This window comes from Triticum aestivum, chromosome 7B (genome assembly GCF_018294505.1).
Source record: "Triticum aestivum cultivar Chinese Spring chromosome 7B, IWGSC CS RefSeq v2.1, whole genome shotgun sequence".
NCBI lineage: Eukaryota > Viridiplantae > Streptophyta > Magnoliopsida > Poales > Poaceae > Triticum > Triticum aestivum.
In genome coordinates, this window is record NC_057813.1 from 383,432,894 (window position 1) to 383,451,228 (window position 18,335).

Here is an 18,335-nt window from a genome sequence, read left to right on the forward strand (position 1 = left end):
TTTTTATGAATGTCTCAGGTGTCTCGCTCGGCCTGAGTCTGCGTTGTGGCCCGGCGAAGCCGGCCCAAGGCAGGCAAGGCAAAAATATTAGTTCTCGTTTGGAATCAAACTAGCGACCTCCCTCCACGTGCACGTAAATTCATCGCAACAGATTGACCTAGATCAACGTTTGTGTTTAGGTGAAGGTTGTTCTGTCTATTAAATAGCATCACCTTGGTTGCTTACAGATAATCCCTCCAGTTGATATATTTTTTTGAGTTTTAAGGTATCAATGAGCTGAATTGGGAAGCAATTAGCCAAGGGTAAGGAACGACGTGACAAAAAATAAAGGAGGGAAATTTATATGAGACAACTACATGTCAAATGACATGAGACCTGGCAAAGGAATGAAGAACTAGGAGGGAGAGAAATAAAAAGGAAGAAGAGAACTTTTTTTAGGGCTAGGAAGAGAAGAATTAGACCTGAGATGGAAGGAAGATACATGGTGGATTATTAATAGGTGATGGGCTGGAATTCAAACATACACGTGACATGGAAACATACACATAACGGTGATGGGCTTCAAAACATGAGACATGGCATAGAAATAAAAAGGAAAAAGTTAGGGGAGAATTAGACGTGACATGTTCTTAAAAAAACTAGACGTAACATGGAAGGTTTCATGGTAGGGGGCTACAGGGATTCATGAGACTACGAACTAAAGGATGAATATGTATTGGAAGAGCCGATAAAATACCGGTAAAAGGAATTTAATCGTAAAAAATGTAATTTTTAATAACGTTATTATGAGGATTAAGAAAATAAAATGCCCACAGATGTATTGTTTTAGTTCAACTTATTAAACTAGGGATATGGTACGAACCTTTTTCTCCATCACGTGTTCACGTACGACTAGCCTCGCTCGGCTCAGTTACACCCGTCATAATGCATGAGGAGTCTAACTAAGGATTCACAGTCTATCTAACACAAACTACTCAATTTACATGATAACACGGACATATATTAGGATTAGTGCTTTTCCATATTATATTAGATGAATGTAAAAAAAACTGCGTTCAACGCTCTTTATCTCGCAGGACATGAAGGAGGCTCAACGATCCAGCTATTGGACCGGGCCAACATTGGTTACTCACAACTAGTACCGTGACCACTTGCAACAAGGACGATAAGGAAGACAAGCGGGAACATGGGTCTGATGTCATATTGAAATGAAGGATGTGCACCTGGGGGTGAGATATTAGTCATGTTTGTTATGTTAGGGGGCATAAGGGTGAGGCCTTTAGGCATGTTCAATGGGCAAGAGCGTGTGGGGGCTGTTTTCCCGTTGCAACGCACGGGCATGTTCCTAGTCCTAGTCCTATCCTAGTCTTACCTTACTAATAAACCAGCGATCGCTTCTGGTCGTACGTCATCGGCGTTTTTGCAAAAAAGTCCCTGATGTTTTAGTTATTCAACCTGCAGTCCTTTTTAAACTGGCTACCTGAGATAACGATTCATTTTTGCAAAAATGTCCATGTCCTTTAGTATATTCAACCCGCAGTCCTTCAAACAAACACATCAGGGCAGATCCCCTTCCTCTTCCCCACGCACGAGCGGGCGCACCGCCGCCGACGACGCCTTCCTCGCGGAGTTTGCGGCCGAAGGATCGGTTGGGGCGCACCGGGTCGGCCTTCGGTGGGGCGCAGTGCGAGCTCTCGGCTCGGGGCAGGAGGCGGCTCGATGAAGAGGAGCTGGGGTGCGGCGCTCCTCTCCTGGTGTGGCGCGCGAGGGAAGGAGGAGGGGATCGATCCAAGACGGGAGCTGAGGCTGGCGGCGCCCTTCACACAAGCCTCACCGGCGGTGCCTTCTACACAAGCCTCACCGGCGGTGCGGCGGGAGAGCTCCGACCCGTCCATAGGTGCAGGGATGCAGATCCGCGTCGCCAGCCTGTACTAGGCCGAGGTTGATGCGCCGGCGCAGGGGTCGCCGTCCATCTTCGCCAGGTAAGCGCGAACGTTCTTCTCTCTGTCATCGTTGTGGTGCTTGGGTCGCGAGGAGGCGATGCGTGTTTGCTTTGTTGTAGGTGCTTTGGCGCTGTAGATAACACTTCTGGTTCTCCTCCATGCTCGCAGGCCTCCAGAGTACTCCAGCAACAGCCACTGGACGGCAGGTAAGCATGCATTGTATGACCTTAGCTAATTGCGTACATACAAGTTTGGATGAATTCCAAGAGATGGAGCACTCTATCCAAATAGGAGAAGTGTTAGTTTAAAAGGGTTACAATTTTACAATGATTTTCATGGGGAGCAAAGTAATCACCTGCGGCAAATTTAAGTTCTAGAATTGACATATATTCAGTTCCTTTTTTTATAAAGAGAGCTCCCTCTCCGATTTTCATTAGAAGAAATCACTGTGCCTTGCATATATTCATATATGCAGTTCGTGGAAGAACAAAGAAGTTGCATGTCCTTTTATTTAGTCTGAAAATCACATTGATCCTTGGAGCATGATTGGGACAAATCGCACATATGTCCTGTACTGCACACACGTGAAGGCAAAGGATTTTTCTGAATGCCATTGTTGTCCGGTACACAGTGTTTATCAGTTAGTAATTTGCCCCTTCCGCAATGTGATGATACTGGCAATAAGGGAAGCAGCATATACCATTGGTTTTGTTGATAGATTAAACCACAAACTGGTACAATGTTTGAGATATAATGTTTTCTATCTAAATGTTGTTTCACACAGTTAATCATTGGTTTTATTTGAGAGATAAATTAGTTTATGCACTGAACTAGAAATAACACAACTACATATTGATTTTCTGTTTAAATTTCACAATAGATATTTTGCCGGATGACCCACTGTATGAACATGACACATCCTTTCTTGCTCACCCAGCACACGGCATTCCTGTAAGCCTCATACTGTCGAGTTGTTTGACGAGATGTGCATCAATAATTTCAGTTAGTCCGTGTGCTCGATTTGAGTGTGACAGGTATGTCGTTGTGTGCTTCTCAGTACAGTAGAGGTACCACGCGGGGTGGTGACTGGGAGGCTGGGACATGCTGGCACGACCAAACAGCTGGTTTACTGCAATCAGGATGCTAGAGGCTCTTGGGGTTGCAGCCCGCTCGCCTGCTGGAGGTAAGTTTTATAGCCTCTTTCTGTCAGTAGATGCTCTTGGAGTAGAGATATCATCCAGACTGTATCTTTAGTGAAACTTGTAGCTATGCAGCTTGGCCCTACTATTCATGTACTATCTCATATTCTCATGCATTAGGTTTTGTAAAGTTTCAGCTCGTCCCTATGCCATGTTAATTGTTAGTGTTTCCTTAAATATTATCTGCATCGTTCTCTAGAAAAACATATTATGTCTGTGCTCTCCTTTCTCTATCTAAAAAATCCATTAATGAGCAAGGACATGCATAGGGATATGGGTTCTTTCTACTGATGCATAACTCTGTAATGATGAAAAGAAGAGCAACATATCTCCTTTACCCAACAATTTTTGTCCGAAACTAATCATGATATTTTCTTTCTACAGGTACAATGTTGATTATTTAGAGACCTCATCTTCATGAGACTAGCAAGGGATGGACATTCTGAAGAAGAAGAGATGAGGTGAGTTTCTGAAGTTCACCGTCCAATCCAAGTATTAAAGGTGAGCATTACTATTCAAAGGGACATAATTAACCTGTTAAATTATTTTTAGAGCAAGAAACCAGTTATTATCTAACCGAATAACTATAAAATAGCTACTTTTTCTAAAATGAGGTTTCGTCTTTAAATAGAGATGGACCAGAGAAGGGGCTTGAGAAATGCTTATTAGGCTAGAGGCGTATGATTTTTTTTCTCCCGTTGCAACGCACGGGCATGTTTGCTATAATAATAAAGCATTCAGTGGAGGGGCTTAGAAAAATAGAAACAGTTCTATTTGACATACAATGTACTTCAGAAATTAATGGCTGGAGAATCCTAAACTAACATATGGCATTTTGTTTCAATTTCTCTTTACCTGATTGTGTTACTTATGCACAAGCACCATACTTGATATAGGTCCCTGCACTTCCGTTGACGAGTATTTTGTCAGCATCTCGATGCGGAGGTACAACTTCTAGCTGATCTTCGTCATGTTTTACATTGTTTCTCGGTACTTTTTACTGCAATGTGGAGGTCAGATTCTAGCTGATATATCTTCATGCTTTACCTTGTTTACCAATGTCCCAATGTGGACGTAAAGATTCTAGCTGATATATCTTCATGTTTTACCTTGTTTACCAATGTCCCAAAATTTTGTTTCGTCTTTGCTTTGAATTAATTTTCCCTTACTTTGACTGGGTAGGACATTTATTTGAAATACTAAATTGTGGTGTCGCTACCTCTAAGGACCACAGCGTTGTAGCGCCCTTGGCTCAAGGTGACCATCTTCAGCGCATCGTGGTGTCGCTGCCCACACGATCTCTACAGACACCACAAAAGGCTACAGGACCGAGGAGGCCGGTGGCCTGACCACTGAATCACGTTGTCGTGCGGGCGCCTTGATCTCGCATGCGCTGCACAGGTTAGATTGACATTTTGCCCTGTGTTTAATTACTACATGCACTGCACACTGATCCATGTATATATTGGCTCCCCTATATATACCTCTGTTGGTGAAAAGTTTTGACTTTCTCGAGTTTTGTCAGACGTGAGTTGCAACAATTTTCAGTTACTTTTCTATGCCTGCCATTTATCTCTGAACCGTTGTGATGGAGATTGTAATACTGTGTTTAGAATATGTCAGTCCATATGCAAGATCTTCTTTTCAACTTGGCAACCATGATTATACGTTAGTCATCTATACTTTACAAGCATATGAGATATGTGTAATTTTTTTTTGCGGGAAGATATGTGTAATTAATGTGTTCGTCGGAGCCGAACCAGCAATCGCTTGTCGCCCTTGCCTTTAGCAATTCAGCTAGGTTAGGGGATGGGGATTCATTTGGAATCGAATGAGGGAGTGGCACGGACACAAGGTTATCGGGCTGGCGGCTGCTCGTGCGCCTAACCAAACACCCATTCGGTTTGGTGTGTGGCCACTGTTGCCTACCGTGGGTGCAGTTTGGCTTGGACTTAGTATCGTGGGCCAAGCCCCAAAAATAGTGCAAAATACGTTACAAATGAAATATAATATTTTAAAAAAACTCATCGCCATAAAAATGATACCATTTAAAAAATATTCTTCAAAATTTTAAAAACACTTTCTCAAAGTAAAAAATCCGTGTTTTTCTGAAGAAAAAAAGTTGATTGATTTTTTTTTTATAAAATGAAAGTGCAGAGCTAAAACAGGTAATTACGAACATTGTTAGGGTATATCCAAATTTTATCCTACAAAAAGAATACTCAATGTAACCTTATTTCTGAGGTTTGCAAAAATTGGATTAAAAAATATTGCATAATGGCATGTAGAGTAGGTTATATTTTATTTTCGTACTGTTTCTGGTCGTACGTCGTCGGCGTTTTTGCAAAAAAGCCCATCTATTTTGTTTAAATCAAGCCGCAGTCCCTGTTTAAGTGACGCTCTGGAAAAACGTTTCATTTTTACAAATAAAGAACCTGGATCTGTAAAAACGCAGAGAGAGGCACCGGCCGGTGCACGGCGAGGCTGGATCCCCCCCCCCCCCACCCCACCCCCCACCTTCCCACACAGCCTAGCCGCCGCCCCGCTGCCACGCACAGCCCAGCCATGGAGAGGTGTGAGAATAGGGGCAGGGAGGGAGGATCGAGCTTACAGCTTCGTCCTCGGTTGTGGATGCGCAGACGAACAGGGGCATGCGGTCGTCTCCTTGGATCTCGATGCAGACAAGTAGTTGCGGCTCGGCCCTCGGCACAACATGCAGGCGAGCGGGTGAGCAGTGGCTAGGCGTGATGGGTGCGACGGGCCCATGCTTGGACTGTTTGACTTGAGGTCTTGTAGCAATGAGAAGAGTGAGGGAGTTAAGAGAGAGAAGAAACAGGAAGGAGGGAGAAGGAGAATGGAGCTTAGGACAGGGGGGCGGCGCAGCTTGCTGCTGGTGCTCGCCGGCGTAGTCGGCTCGGGCGCTCCTGCAGCTCCATGGGAGGAGCTCGCAGATGGCCGGATGGATGGATGGATAGAGAGGAAGGAGAGAATGTGGATAAGGTCCACGCAGGGGGGAGCTCTCAGTGGGGCTTTTGGTGTGGACTGCTTTTTCTAATGGCTGCACCGATGAGAAGCAGCTGGATGTTTTTTTTTGAGAATAGAAGCTGCTGGATGTTGCTATGCGTGCTAGCAGCCTAGCACCAATTGCAATTTTTTTTCTAAGTGAGCTCCGATATAATTACTTGATGTGCTTTATTGGTACTGTCATAGTTTAATGTTCATGTCTACTACATCATCAGATATAATAACTAAAATAAGTGAAATATTGGAAATAAATATTTCTTAAGGGAGAAAATATTTGGAGCTCACGGGGACTTGCTGACAATTAACATATCTCAAAATTTTTTTTAAATGAGCACCGATATAATTACTTGCTGTTGTTTGTTGTTATTGTCATAGTTTAATGTTCATGCCTACTACATCATCATATACAATAATTAAAAATGAGTGAAACATTGGAAATAAATATTTCTTAAGGGAGAAGATATTTGGAGCTCGCCGGGACTTGCTGACAATTAACATATTCTCAAAAAAAAATCTAAATGAGCACCGATATAATTACTTGTTGTTGTTTGTTGTTACTGTCATAGTTTAATGTTCATGCCTACTACATCATCATATATAGTAATTAAAAATGAGTGAAACTGTAGCGACCAGACCTCAAACAGTCTGGTCTCTGTGCATCAGTGTCATCCCTGGATCGGTAATGCTGACACGCACAGTACTTGAAGGATTTATAACAGAGTAGCAATCACACACTTATTACATCGAATGTCTCAAAAGAGAACTTATTACAATAAATATGGCTTAAGGCCATCTAATAACGATAACAGCGGAAGGCTTGGAAGATAAAGTGAGATCATCAACTCCAACGGCATCACTGAGTGAAAGATCACGGCCTAAGGCACCTTACTCGTCGTTTGAAAAGTCTGCAACATTAACGTTGCAGCCCAAAAACGGGTCAGCACATGGAATATGCTGGCAATGTAACACATAAAGAGTAATGAACAGAATAATGCTATCACTACATGCATATATGGCTGGTGGAAAGCTCTATGGTTACAGTTTTGCATAAAGCCAATTTTTCCCTACAACAAAGGAATACATTTTATTTAACTATTATGGTGGTTGTTAAACATTGAGAAGGTTCACCCAACTCAATCCCAATTAAGCATCAACATTAAACCCAACAAATTAAATTAAGTAACATGATGAGATTCACATGATAATGCAGGTATTAGATACTCAAAACGTCCATAATCGGGGACACGGCTAACCATGATTAGTTTGTACGCTCTGCAGAGGTTTGCGCACTTTTCCCCGCAAGACTCGATCTTCTCCGTTGGATTCTCGCACTACATGTTGTTTGAGAGACGGGTGACCGAGACATAGTCTTTCAGAAGCATTAGCACCTTACGATGGGTAGACAATACCACCTACATCCCCTACATCTGCTAGTCTACCACTGTAAGAGTTCACACGACTTAATCAACTACTCTAGAGCCCATAGTAGCTTGCGGCTGCACATGGAAGTTTCTAGCATGAAAAATCTCATGATCTCATTGAGTCTGGGTAGCAGTCTATAGGAGAATCACACAGTACCCCGGGATTTCCAAAAATATAGGCAACACTGGGTTCCCCAGGTGCCTCAATCCACCCAGATGTGTATTAAAGTTGCCACCTTAAGTTGAACCATAAGTTAACAATACTCACATCTGTCATGGATACACTCACCCAATCCACGTCTACTAGCATAGCATAGCAATATAAGCAAACATAGAAGTAACTCCCAAAGGTTCGATAATAAACAGGACAATAGGTACTACCTCATCTACTTCCCAAACCCACATGTTAAAATCAGATCATAACCATGCAATTGTTTGAGGATTGATCTAATGCAATAAAACTGGGTAGTAAAGAGGTATGATCAAAGTGTTACTTGCCTTGCTGATGATCCGTGAAACCTAGAGACTCGTAGTAGCACGCTGCGCACTCCGGGTACTCTATCGCAAACAAACAAGCATACAATAAGCACTCAATTAATGCACAGGTAAAACTCAAATAAGAGATCTAACCAGAAAGTTCAACTTAAGAGCTCCGGTTTGCAAAAAGAATCAAATCAAACGAAGCAACGAAACTCAAACGGCGAAAGAAACAAGCTTCATTTACTAATCTGGACCTAAGTCAAATTTTACAGTAGCAAAAACTTGTTTAAGTTGGTTAAACGGAAGGAGGGTTTCGAGACGAAACTCCACGCGCTTGAATCGCCTGATTCCGATAAACGAGTGAAAAGTTATACTAAAACGAAAATCGGATCAGAAATCGCTACCGAAAATAATCGCGAAAAATCCGAGAAAAAGAAAAACTGACGAATAGGCTAACGAACGAACGTTCTTTGTCTGCGGCTAAACGGTGAAAACCGTTTGTTAAAACGAACGTATGGACGAACGTCCGCTAAATAACTAAACCGAAAAAAAACCGACGAACCGAGACTAAAAAAACGGATCTAGGGTTTTAAAAAAATGAACGGTTTTATCAAAAAAACGGCGGCGGCTACCTCGGGTCCGGCGGGATTCCGGTGAGGCGACGAGGCGGCGGTGGGCTCCGGTGGGTGGCTACGGGAGGCGGGGCAGCGGATCAGGCGGCGGCGGGACAGGCGGTGGCGGCGGCGGCTCCGGCGGCGGCGCGGGGCGGCGGCTGGCGCGGGATGGCGCGACGGCGACGACGAAGTCGGCGGCGGCGGCTAGGGTTTCGGGTGGGGGCGCGGCTGGGCTGCGGAGTCGCGGCCTCGGGCTTTAAAGGTCGGCTGGGCGAGGTCTCCTGGCCGGGTACGGCCTGAAGTCGGTTTGACTTTTTTTTAAATAATTCCGACGTGCGGAAAAAGAAAGAAAAGAAATACTAAACGGACTCCAAAAATCCCAAAATAAATTTTTCCCGTCCTCTAAAAATAAGCCGGACAAGATGAACATTTATTTGGGCCTAAAATGCAATTTTGAAAAACGCGTATTTTTCCTATGCAAATAAAATAGCAATAAAATCCCAAAATAAAATCTTAATGGATTTTAATATTTAATCTCCAATATTTCTTTATTTTGGGAAAGTCGTTTTATTCCCTCTCTTTTATTTTGATAACTAAAATATACAAAGATAAAATAATTAAAATCAAATGATCCTATTTTTAAAAATTTGAGAAAAACTCAAATATGAAAATAACGAACTCTCTCCGTGGGTCCTTGAGTTGCGTAGAATTTCTAGGATCAAGCCAAAATGCAATAAAATATGATATGCAATGATGATCTAATGTATAACATTCCAAATTGAAAATTTGGGATGTTACAAACCTACCCCCCTTAAGATGAATCTCACCCTCGAGATTCGGGTTGGCTAGAAAATATGTGATGGTGGTCCTTCAATAGGTCTTCCTCTCGCTCCCAGGTGGCTTCATCTTCGGTATGGTGGCTCCACTGAACTTTGCAGAACTTGATAACCTTGCTGCGCGTGAATCGGCTGGCAAACTCGAGAATCTCGACTGGTTTCTCCTCATATGTCAAATCGCTATCCAACTGAATCGCTTCCAGTGACACTGTATCTCTTAGAGGTATATCGGCCATCTCCGCGTGACACTTATTCAACTGGGAAACGTGGAACACGTCATGAACTCCTGACAATCCTTCATGCAATTCCAACTTGTAAGCAACTTCTTCCATACGCTCCAAACCTTTGTATGGTCCCACAAAACGTGGAGCTAACTTTCCCTTGACTCCAAAACGCTTAACTCCTCGAAGTGGAGACACTCGAAGATAAATTCTATCTCCAACTTCGTAAACTGTCTCCTTGCGTTTAGAATCCGCATAGCTCTTCTGCCTGGACTGGGCTACCTTGAGTTTATCGCGAATCAGCTTGACCTTCTCTTCAGACTCTTTAATCAAATCTGGTTCAAACAACTGACGGTCTCCAACTTCGTCCCACAACAACGGTGTCCTGCACCTTCTTCCGTACAAAGTTTCGAAAGGGGCCATCTTCAAACTGGATTGATAACTGTTGTTGTAAGAGAACTCTGCATATGGCAAATTGTCGTCCCAACTAGATCCATAATCTAGCGCACAAGCTCTTAACATGTCCTCCAGAATCTGATTGACTCTCTCGGTCTGTCCATCTGTCTGTGGATGAAAGGCTGTGTTGAACTCTAGCCTGGTACCCAAAGTCTCATGCAAATGATTCCAGATCTTTGAGGTGAACTGGGTTCCTCTATCAGATACAATGGTCCTCGGAACTCCATGCAGACATACGATCCTGGTCATGTATATCTTTGCCAACTTAGCACTGGTGTAAGTGGTCTTCACTGGGATGAAATGAGCTACCTTCGTCAAACGATCAACTACAACCCATATCGAGTCATAGCCTGAACGTGTCCTGGGCAATCCCGTGATGAAATCCATGCCTAGCTTATCCCACTTCCATTCGGGTATCGGCAATGGCTGTAGCAATCCAGCTGGCTTCTGATGCTCTGCCTTTACTCTCTGACATACATCACAAACTGCTACATACTCCGCAACATCCTTCTTCATTCCGGTCCACCAGAAACTGTCCTTCAAATCCAGATACATCTTGGTATTTCCTGGGTGAATCGAATACGGTGAATCATGGGCCTCTTGCAAAATCAACTTCCTAATCACCGGATCATTGGGCACATATACGCGGTCCTCAAACCATAAGGTATCATGCTCATCCTCACGAAATCCCTTAGCTTTTCCTTTGCTCATCTTCTCCTTTATCTCGGCAATCTCCTTGTCAGTCTTTTGAGCTTCTCTGATCTTATCCATCAATGTAGACTGAATCTCTAATGCTGCTACATAGCCTCTTGGAACTATCTCCAAACATAGCTCGTGAAGATCCTCGGCTAACTCCTTGGGTAACTCTTCGGTCAAAAGTGTGTTAACATGGCTCTTGCGGCTCAATGCATCGGCTACTACGTTAGCCTTTCCTGGGTGGCAATGCAATCTCATATCATAATCCTTAATGAGCTCCAACCATCTCCTTTGCCTCAACTCCTTCTGCGTGAAGATGTACTTCAAACTCTTGTGGTCCGTGTACACCTCACAATGGTTTCCGATGAGAAAATGTCTCCATGTCTTCAACGCATGCACTACGGCTGCTAACTCCAAATCATGCGTGGCATAATTCAACTCATGGGGCTTAAGTTGTCGTGAGGCATACGAAACAACTCTTCCCTCCTGAATAAGTACTGCTCCAAGTCCTCGACGAGAAGCATCGCAATAAACTTCATAATCCTTGCACTAATCTGGCAGAATCAACACTGGTGATGTAACCAAATGCTTCTTCAACTCCTGAAAACTGGCCTCACATTCCTCAGTCCATTTGAATTTGGTGTTGTTCTTCAACAACTCCGTCATGGGTTTGGCAATCTTCAAGAAATTCTCAATGAACCTCTGGTAGTATCCTGCGAGTTCAAGAAAACTCCGGATCTCTCCAACTGACGTGGGTGCCTCCCAATTTGTCACAGTGACAACCTTGGTGGGGTCTACTGCTATTCCTTCTCCGAATATAACATGTCCGAGAAATCCAACTTCCTTCAACCAAAACTCACACTTACTGAACTTGGCATAAAGCTGATGTTCTCTGAGCTTCCCAAGTACCAAATGCAAATGCTCCTTATGCTCCTCTTCATTCTTCGAGTAGACCAAAATATCATCAATGAACACCACGACGAACTTATCCAAAAACTCCATAAACACCTTGTTCATCATGTTCATGAAATAGGCAGGTGCGTTAGTCAGACCAAATGACATAATGGTATACTCATATAGCCCGTACCTCGTGGTAAAAGCTGTCTTAGGTATATCCTGCTCTTGAATCTTCAACTGGTGGTATCCTGATCGCAGATCGATCTTGGAAAATACTTTTGCTCCTTGCAACTGGTCAAATAGATCATTGATCATCGACAGTGGGTACTTGTTCTTGATTGTCACATCATTCAACCCTTGATAATCAACAACCATCCTCAATGATCCATCCTTCTTTTCCACTAGAAGCACTGGCGATCCCCAAGGTGACGAGCTTGGGTGAATATATCCTTTATCCAGTAACTCCTTAATCTGCTTCTTAGTTTCCTCTAAATCCTTTGCGGGCATCCTGTACGGTCTCTGAGATATTGGCCCTGAGCCTGGCAAAAGCTCAATCAAAAACTCAATGTCTCTATCCGGTGGCATGCATGGCAACTCCTCTGAAAATACGTCAGGGAAATCCTTCACCACTGGTACTTCCTCCTGTATAACTCGTGATAAGGAATTCACTTGAGTCCTCTTCGGCACATGCCAGGATACATACTTGATCCTTCTTCCTTCTGGGGTGGTAAGCAAAATCGACTTACTGGCGCATTCAATGTTCCCTCCATACTTCGATAACCAATCCATGCCTAATATCACATCCAGTCCTTGTGAATCCAATACTATTAGGTCTGAGGGGAACACGTAGTTACCAATCCTTAAGGGTAACCAATAACACCATAGACTAGCCATATACTCTGCTCCTGGCGAGGTTACTAACATGGGTGACCTAAGGGCTTGGGTTGGCAGTTTATACTTATCCACAAATCCCCTTGATATATATGAATGTGATGCACCAGTATCAAAAAGAACGATAGCAGTAAACGACTTAACTAAAAACTTAGCTATTACTGCATCTGGCTGGGCTTCAACCTCCTCCACGTTAACGTGGTTCACCTATCCCATGTTGAAAGGGTTAGGCTTCTTCCCAGAGCTTCCATTGCCATTTCCATTCTTAGCTTCAGGACATTCATTGGCATAATGTCCAGTCTTTTGGCACTTGTAGCAAGTAACGTGGCTCAAATCCTTCTTAGCTGGGGTGGCTGGGTTGGTACGGTTCTGACCGCTGCTTCCTCCATTCCCATTGCCATTATTGGGGCCACTATGGTTGTGCAAACTCCCTCCATTGTGATTGTGACCTCCATGGATATGCTGAAAAGGTCCTCCTGAGTTCGGGGTAAAACGGGGCTTCTGATGAGCTCCAGAATTGTACTTCCCTTGTCCATACTTCCTCTTGCGGCTGTCAATCTGCTGCTGCTTCCCTTCAATCATGAGAGCTCGGTCTACCAACTCCTGGTGGTTGTTGAAGGTTGCCACCATCAACTGCATGCTCAGCTCATCATTCAGTCCTTCCAGAAACTTCTCCTGCTTAGCTGCATCCGTAGCAACGTCATATGGGGCATAACATGCTAGCTTACTAAAGTCATCCACATACTGGCCAACTGTACGTCCTCCTTGGCGCAAGTTGCGAAACTCACGTTTCTTTATGGCCATAGCTCCTGCTGAAACATGGGCAGTACGGAAAGCCCGCTGAAACTGATCCCATGTGATAGTGTTAATGGGGTAAGTGGCTGTGAAATTCTCCCACCATGATGCTACGGGTCCATCAAGCTGATGTGCGGCAAAGTGCACTCTCTCCGCATCTGTGCATCCTGCAGTGGTCAACTCCCTTCCAATCTTGCGGAGCCAATCATCTACAACTATTGGCTCGGTGCTACTGGAGAACACCGGCGGATTAAGCCTCAAGAAACGGGCTAAGTGATCCACAGGTGGTGGTGGTGGTGGGTTGTTGTTGTTGTTGTTGTTGTTGTTGTTGTTGTTGTTGTTGTTGTTGTTGTTGTTGTTGTTCCCCTGATTCTGATTCTGGACTAGTATATGCATTAATGCATTCTGCTGCTAGATCAACTGAGTGAGCTCCGGTGGGAAAGCAAATCCATTGTCGCGTCTAGGAGGCATCTGAGGGTTTAGAAAGGATGAGAATACAGAATAGAATGAGGTCTAGAGAGAAAACACTACCCATATGCACATGAGACAAACACAATCATATCACTTCAATCAATTTCAAACAAGGGCATACAACGGTCTAACTATCGTTACAAAAGTGCTCGGACTATACTATAAACATGGGGAATACTACTACTGTTATGGTGGTCGACTAGAAAAATTGATCGATCAAAGACTCCATGATATCTGCTCCAGCTTCATCAACAAAGTCATCATCGCTATCGTCAGGGTCTGAGTTGGTGTCATCGATGATGATGTAGTTCTCTGGGCAAGTGTAATCATCGTCTTCTCCCGGCGCGGGGAATCCCATGAATACTTTTAGCTTCTTCTTCAGGTCATCATTCTTCTCCACGAGTGTCGTCATTTCCTCCTCATATCCATCGCTTGTAGACTGGAGTTCTTCTTCCAGCTCTGTGATCTTGGTCACTGCCTTCTTCAGATCTATCATGCCCGCGCACATCTGGTTCTCCTGGCGACGAATGTGCTGGTTTAACTCCTGGATGAATGCTGCAATTGATCTATCCTTCCTGGTGATGATCATCTCCCATTACTCATCTCGGCGCCCATAAATTTGGTAGATAGTATCCTTGAGATCCTTGTGGTAAACTTCTCCAATGCGTCCCATGGTGATGTGGGCTGCCATGCTCTTTCATAAACTCCAGGTTGGTGCATCAAAGAAAACTCTATGGGCTCAGTGACTGGCATGAACATCCTTCCTGGATCTTGAACTTGAATCATCCAACGCTCCTCTTCTGGTAAAGTGGCGATGTAGGTCCCGGTGAAACTTGGTACTCCGATATTCAGGTATCTAGTGACTTCCTTCAAGTGGCGTCCGAAAGGCGTGTCTTCATCCGGTTGCTTGAACTTGTTCCTTGCATCCGCCATCCTAAAGAGTAGAAAAAGGAGAGGAGTTAGAAATGAGAAGAGAGTAGTGATCTAGGGCTTTAGCTTAGTGGTCGTGTCCTACAGTCAGAGTGTGCTCTAATACCATCTTGTAGCAGCCAGACCTCAAACAGTCTGATCTCTATGCATCAGTGTCATCCCTGGATCGGTAATGCTGACACGCACAGTACTTGAAGGATTTATAATAGAGTAGCAATCACACACTTATTACATCGAATGTCTCAAAAGAGAACTTATTACAATAAATATGGCTTAAGGCCATCTAATAACGATAACAATGGAAAGCTTGGAATATAAAGTGAGTCCATCAACTCCAACGACATCACTGAGTGAAAGATCATGACCTAAGGCACCTTACTCGTAGTCTGAAAAGTCTGCAACATGAATGTTGCAGCCCGAAAACGGGTCAGCACATGGAATATGCTGATAATATAACACATAGAGAGTAATGAACAAAATAATGCTATCACTACATGCATATATGGCTGGTGGAAAGCTCTATGTTTACAGTTTTGCATAAAGCCAATTTTTTCCTACAACAAAGGAATAAATTTTATTTAACTATCATGGTGGTTGTTAAACATTGAGAAGGTTCACCCAACTCAATCCCAATTAAGCATCAACATTAAACCCAACAAATTAAATTAAGTAACATGATGAGATTCACATGATAATCCAGGTACTAGATACTCAAAACGTCCATAACCGGAGACACGACTAACCATGATTAGTTTGTACACTCTTTAGAGGTTTGCGCACTTTTCCCTGCAAGACTCGATCTCCTCCGTTGGATTCTTGCACTACATGTTGTTTGAGAGACGGGTGACCGAGACATAGTCTTTCAGAAGCATTAGCACCTTACGATGGGTAGACAATACCACCTACATCCCCTACATCTGCTAGTCTACCACTGTAAGAGTTCACACGACTTAATCAACTACTCTAGAGCCCATAGTAGCTTGCGGCTGCACATGAAAGTTTCTAGCATGAAAAATCTCATGATCCCATTGAGTCTGGGTAGCAGTCTATAGGAGAATCACACAGTACCCCGGGATTTCCAAAAATATAGGCAACACTGGGTTCCCCAGGTGCCTCAATCCACCCAGATGTGTATTAAATTTGCCACCTTAAGTTGAACCATCAGTTAACAATACTCACATCTGTCATGGATACACTCACCCAATCCACGTCTACTAGCATAGCATAGCAATATAAGCAAACGTAGAAGTAACTCCCAAAGGTTTGATAATAAACATGACAATAGGTACTACCTCATCTACTTCCCAAACCCACATGTTAAAATCAGATCCTAACCATGCAATTGTTTGAGGATTTATCTAATGCAATAAAACTAGGTAGTAAAGAGGTATGATCAAAGTGTTACTTGCCTTGCCGATGATCCGTGAAACCTAGAGACTCGTAGTAGCACGTTGCGCACTCCGGATACTCTATCGCAAACAAACAAACAAGCATACAATAAGCACTCAACTAATGCACGGGTAAAACTCAAATAAGAGATCTAACCAGAAAGTTCAACTTAAGAACTCTGGTTTGCAAAAAGAATCAAATCAAACGAAGCAACGAAACTCAAACGGCGAAAGAAACAAGCTTCGTTTACTAACCTGGACCTAAGTCAAATCTTACAGTAGTAAAAACTTGTTTAAGTTGGTTAAACGGAAAGATGGTTTCAAGACGAAAGTCCAGGCGCTTGAATCGCCTGATTCCGATAAACGAGCGAAAAGTTATACTAAAACAAAAATCGGATCAGAAATCACGATCGAAAATAATCGCGAAAAACCCGAGAAAAGAAAAAACTGACGAACAGGCTAACGAACGAACGTCCGCTGTCTGCGGCTAAGCGGTGAAAACCGTTCGTTAAAACGAACGTACGGACAAACGTCCGCTATATAACTAAATCGAGAAAAAAACGACGAACCGAAACTAAAAAAATGGATCTAGGGTTTTAAAAAAACCGAACGGTTTTATCATAAAAACGGCGGCGGCTACCTCGGGTCCGGTGGGATTCCGGCGAGGCGGCGAGGCGGCGGTGGGCTCCGGTGGGCGGCTACCGGGCGGCGGGGCGGCGGCGGGACGGGCGGTGGCAAGTCGCGGCGGCGACGGCGAAGTCGGCGGTAGCGGCTAGGGTTTCGGGCGGGGGCGCGGCTAGGCTGCGGGGTCGCGGTCTCGGGCTTTAAAGGTCGGTCGGGCGAGGTCTCCTGGCCGGGTACAGCCTGAAGTCGGTTTGACTTTTTTTTAAATAATTTCGATGTGTAGAAAAAGAAAGAAAAGAAATACTAAACGGATTCCAAAAATCCCGAAATAAATTTTCCCCGTCCTCTAAAAATAAGCCGGACAAGATGAACATTTATTTGGGCCTAAAATGCAATTTTGAAAAATGCGCATTTTTCCTATGCAAATAAAATAGCAATAAAATCCCAAAATAGAATCATAATTGATTTTAATATTTAATCTCCAATATTTTTTTATTTTGGGAAAGTCATTTTATTCCATCTCTTTTATTTTTATAACCAAAATATATGAATATAAAATAATTAAAATCAAATGATCCTATTTTCAAAAATTTGAGAAAAACTCAAATATGAAAATAACGAAATCTCCAACTCTCTCACTGGGTCCTTGAGTTGCGTAGAATTTCTAGGATTAAGCCAAAATGCAATAAAATATGATATGCAATGATGATCTAATGTATAACATTCCAAATTGAAAATTTGGGATGTTACAGAAACATTTGAAATAAATATTTCTTAAGAGAGAAGATATTTGAAGCTCACTGGGACTTGCTGACAATTAACAAATCCTCAACTCTGGATGCCACCACGTTGCTGGTGAGACAGGAAGGGGAGAGGGAGGGAAGAGTGGCGAGAATGTGAAAACGGTGCATCTTGCTCGTGACATGTTTCGTCCCGCACGCCAGCTGTGGGGTAGGGGGCAGGGGGCTCCGTTTTAACATCTCTCCCGCCACTCTGCATGCCCTAATCCTGATCCCCAACGAGGCCCGATGATGATGTCCAGGGAAGTGGCCATGTTGGTGTGGTGGTGGTGGGGGGGTGCGCTCCTACTCCTGGTGGCAACGTGCCAACAAAAGAGCGCCAGGCATTGTAAACTCTTTACCTTTCGGCCATCATGTTTTTGTAGTGGAAAAGTTCAAATATGAATTAATGTTAATACGAATTTCAAAAACAGAAGGAGGACAATAGGGCGAGACAAACGGAAATAAATAGACGCATGAGGTGGGTAACAATGTCCCCCATTGCAACGCACGGGCATTTGTGCTAGTTTTACCTATAACAACATGGAAAATTCTTTTTACCCTTTTTCTACTATGAAAATTATTTTCTTCTGATTTTGCCATGGCAATTTTACCTTTCCTGACGTGGCAAATTTACCTATAACGCCATGCCAATTTTTACCTTTTATTG

At 43.5% G+C, this 18,335-nt stretch overlaps 1 protein-coding gene across 14 annotated transcripts; it reads left to right on the forward strand.

The window, feature by feature from the left end:
• Positions 1-1,193: 1,193 nt before the first annotated feature.
• On the forward strand, positions 1,194-4,693 carry LOC123158914 (uncharacterized). 14 transcript variants are annotated; one of them, XR_006479396.1, is made up of 7 exons: positions 1,194-1,982; positions 2,112-2,149; positions 2,824-2,894; positions 3,001-3,126; positions 3,527-3,643; positions 4,039-4,087; positions 4,325-4,693. XR_006479396.1 is itself a non-coding variant. In XM_044576730.1 (5 exons), the coding sequence occupies exons 1-5, from the start codon at positions 1,946-1,948 to the stop codon at positions 3,561-3,563; spliced, it is 309 nt and encodes a 102-aa protein (XP_044432665.1). In that variant the 5' UTR covers positions 1,200-1,945; the 3' UTR covers positions 3,564-4,031. The 14 variants fall into 14 exon arrangements, 1 of the variants encoding a protein (XP_044432665.1); XR_006479391.1 differs by having other exon boundaries at positions 1,195-1,982; positions 3,527-3,603; XR_006479388.1 differs by having other exon boundaries at positions 1,198-1,982; positions 4,377-4,693.
• The last annotated feature ends 13,642 nt before the right edge of the window (positions 4,694-18,335 follow it).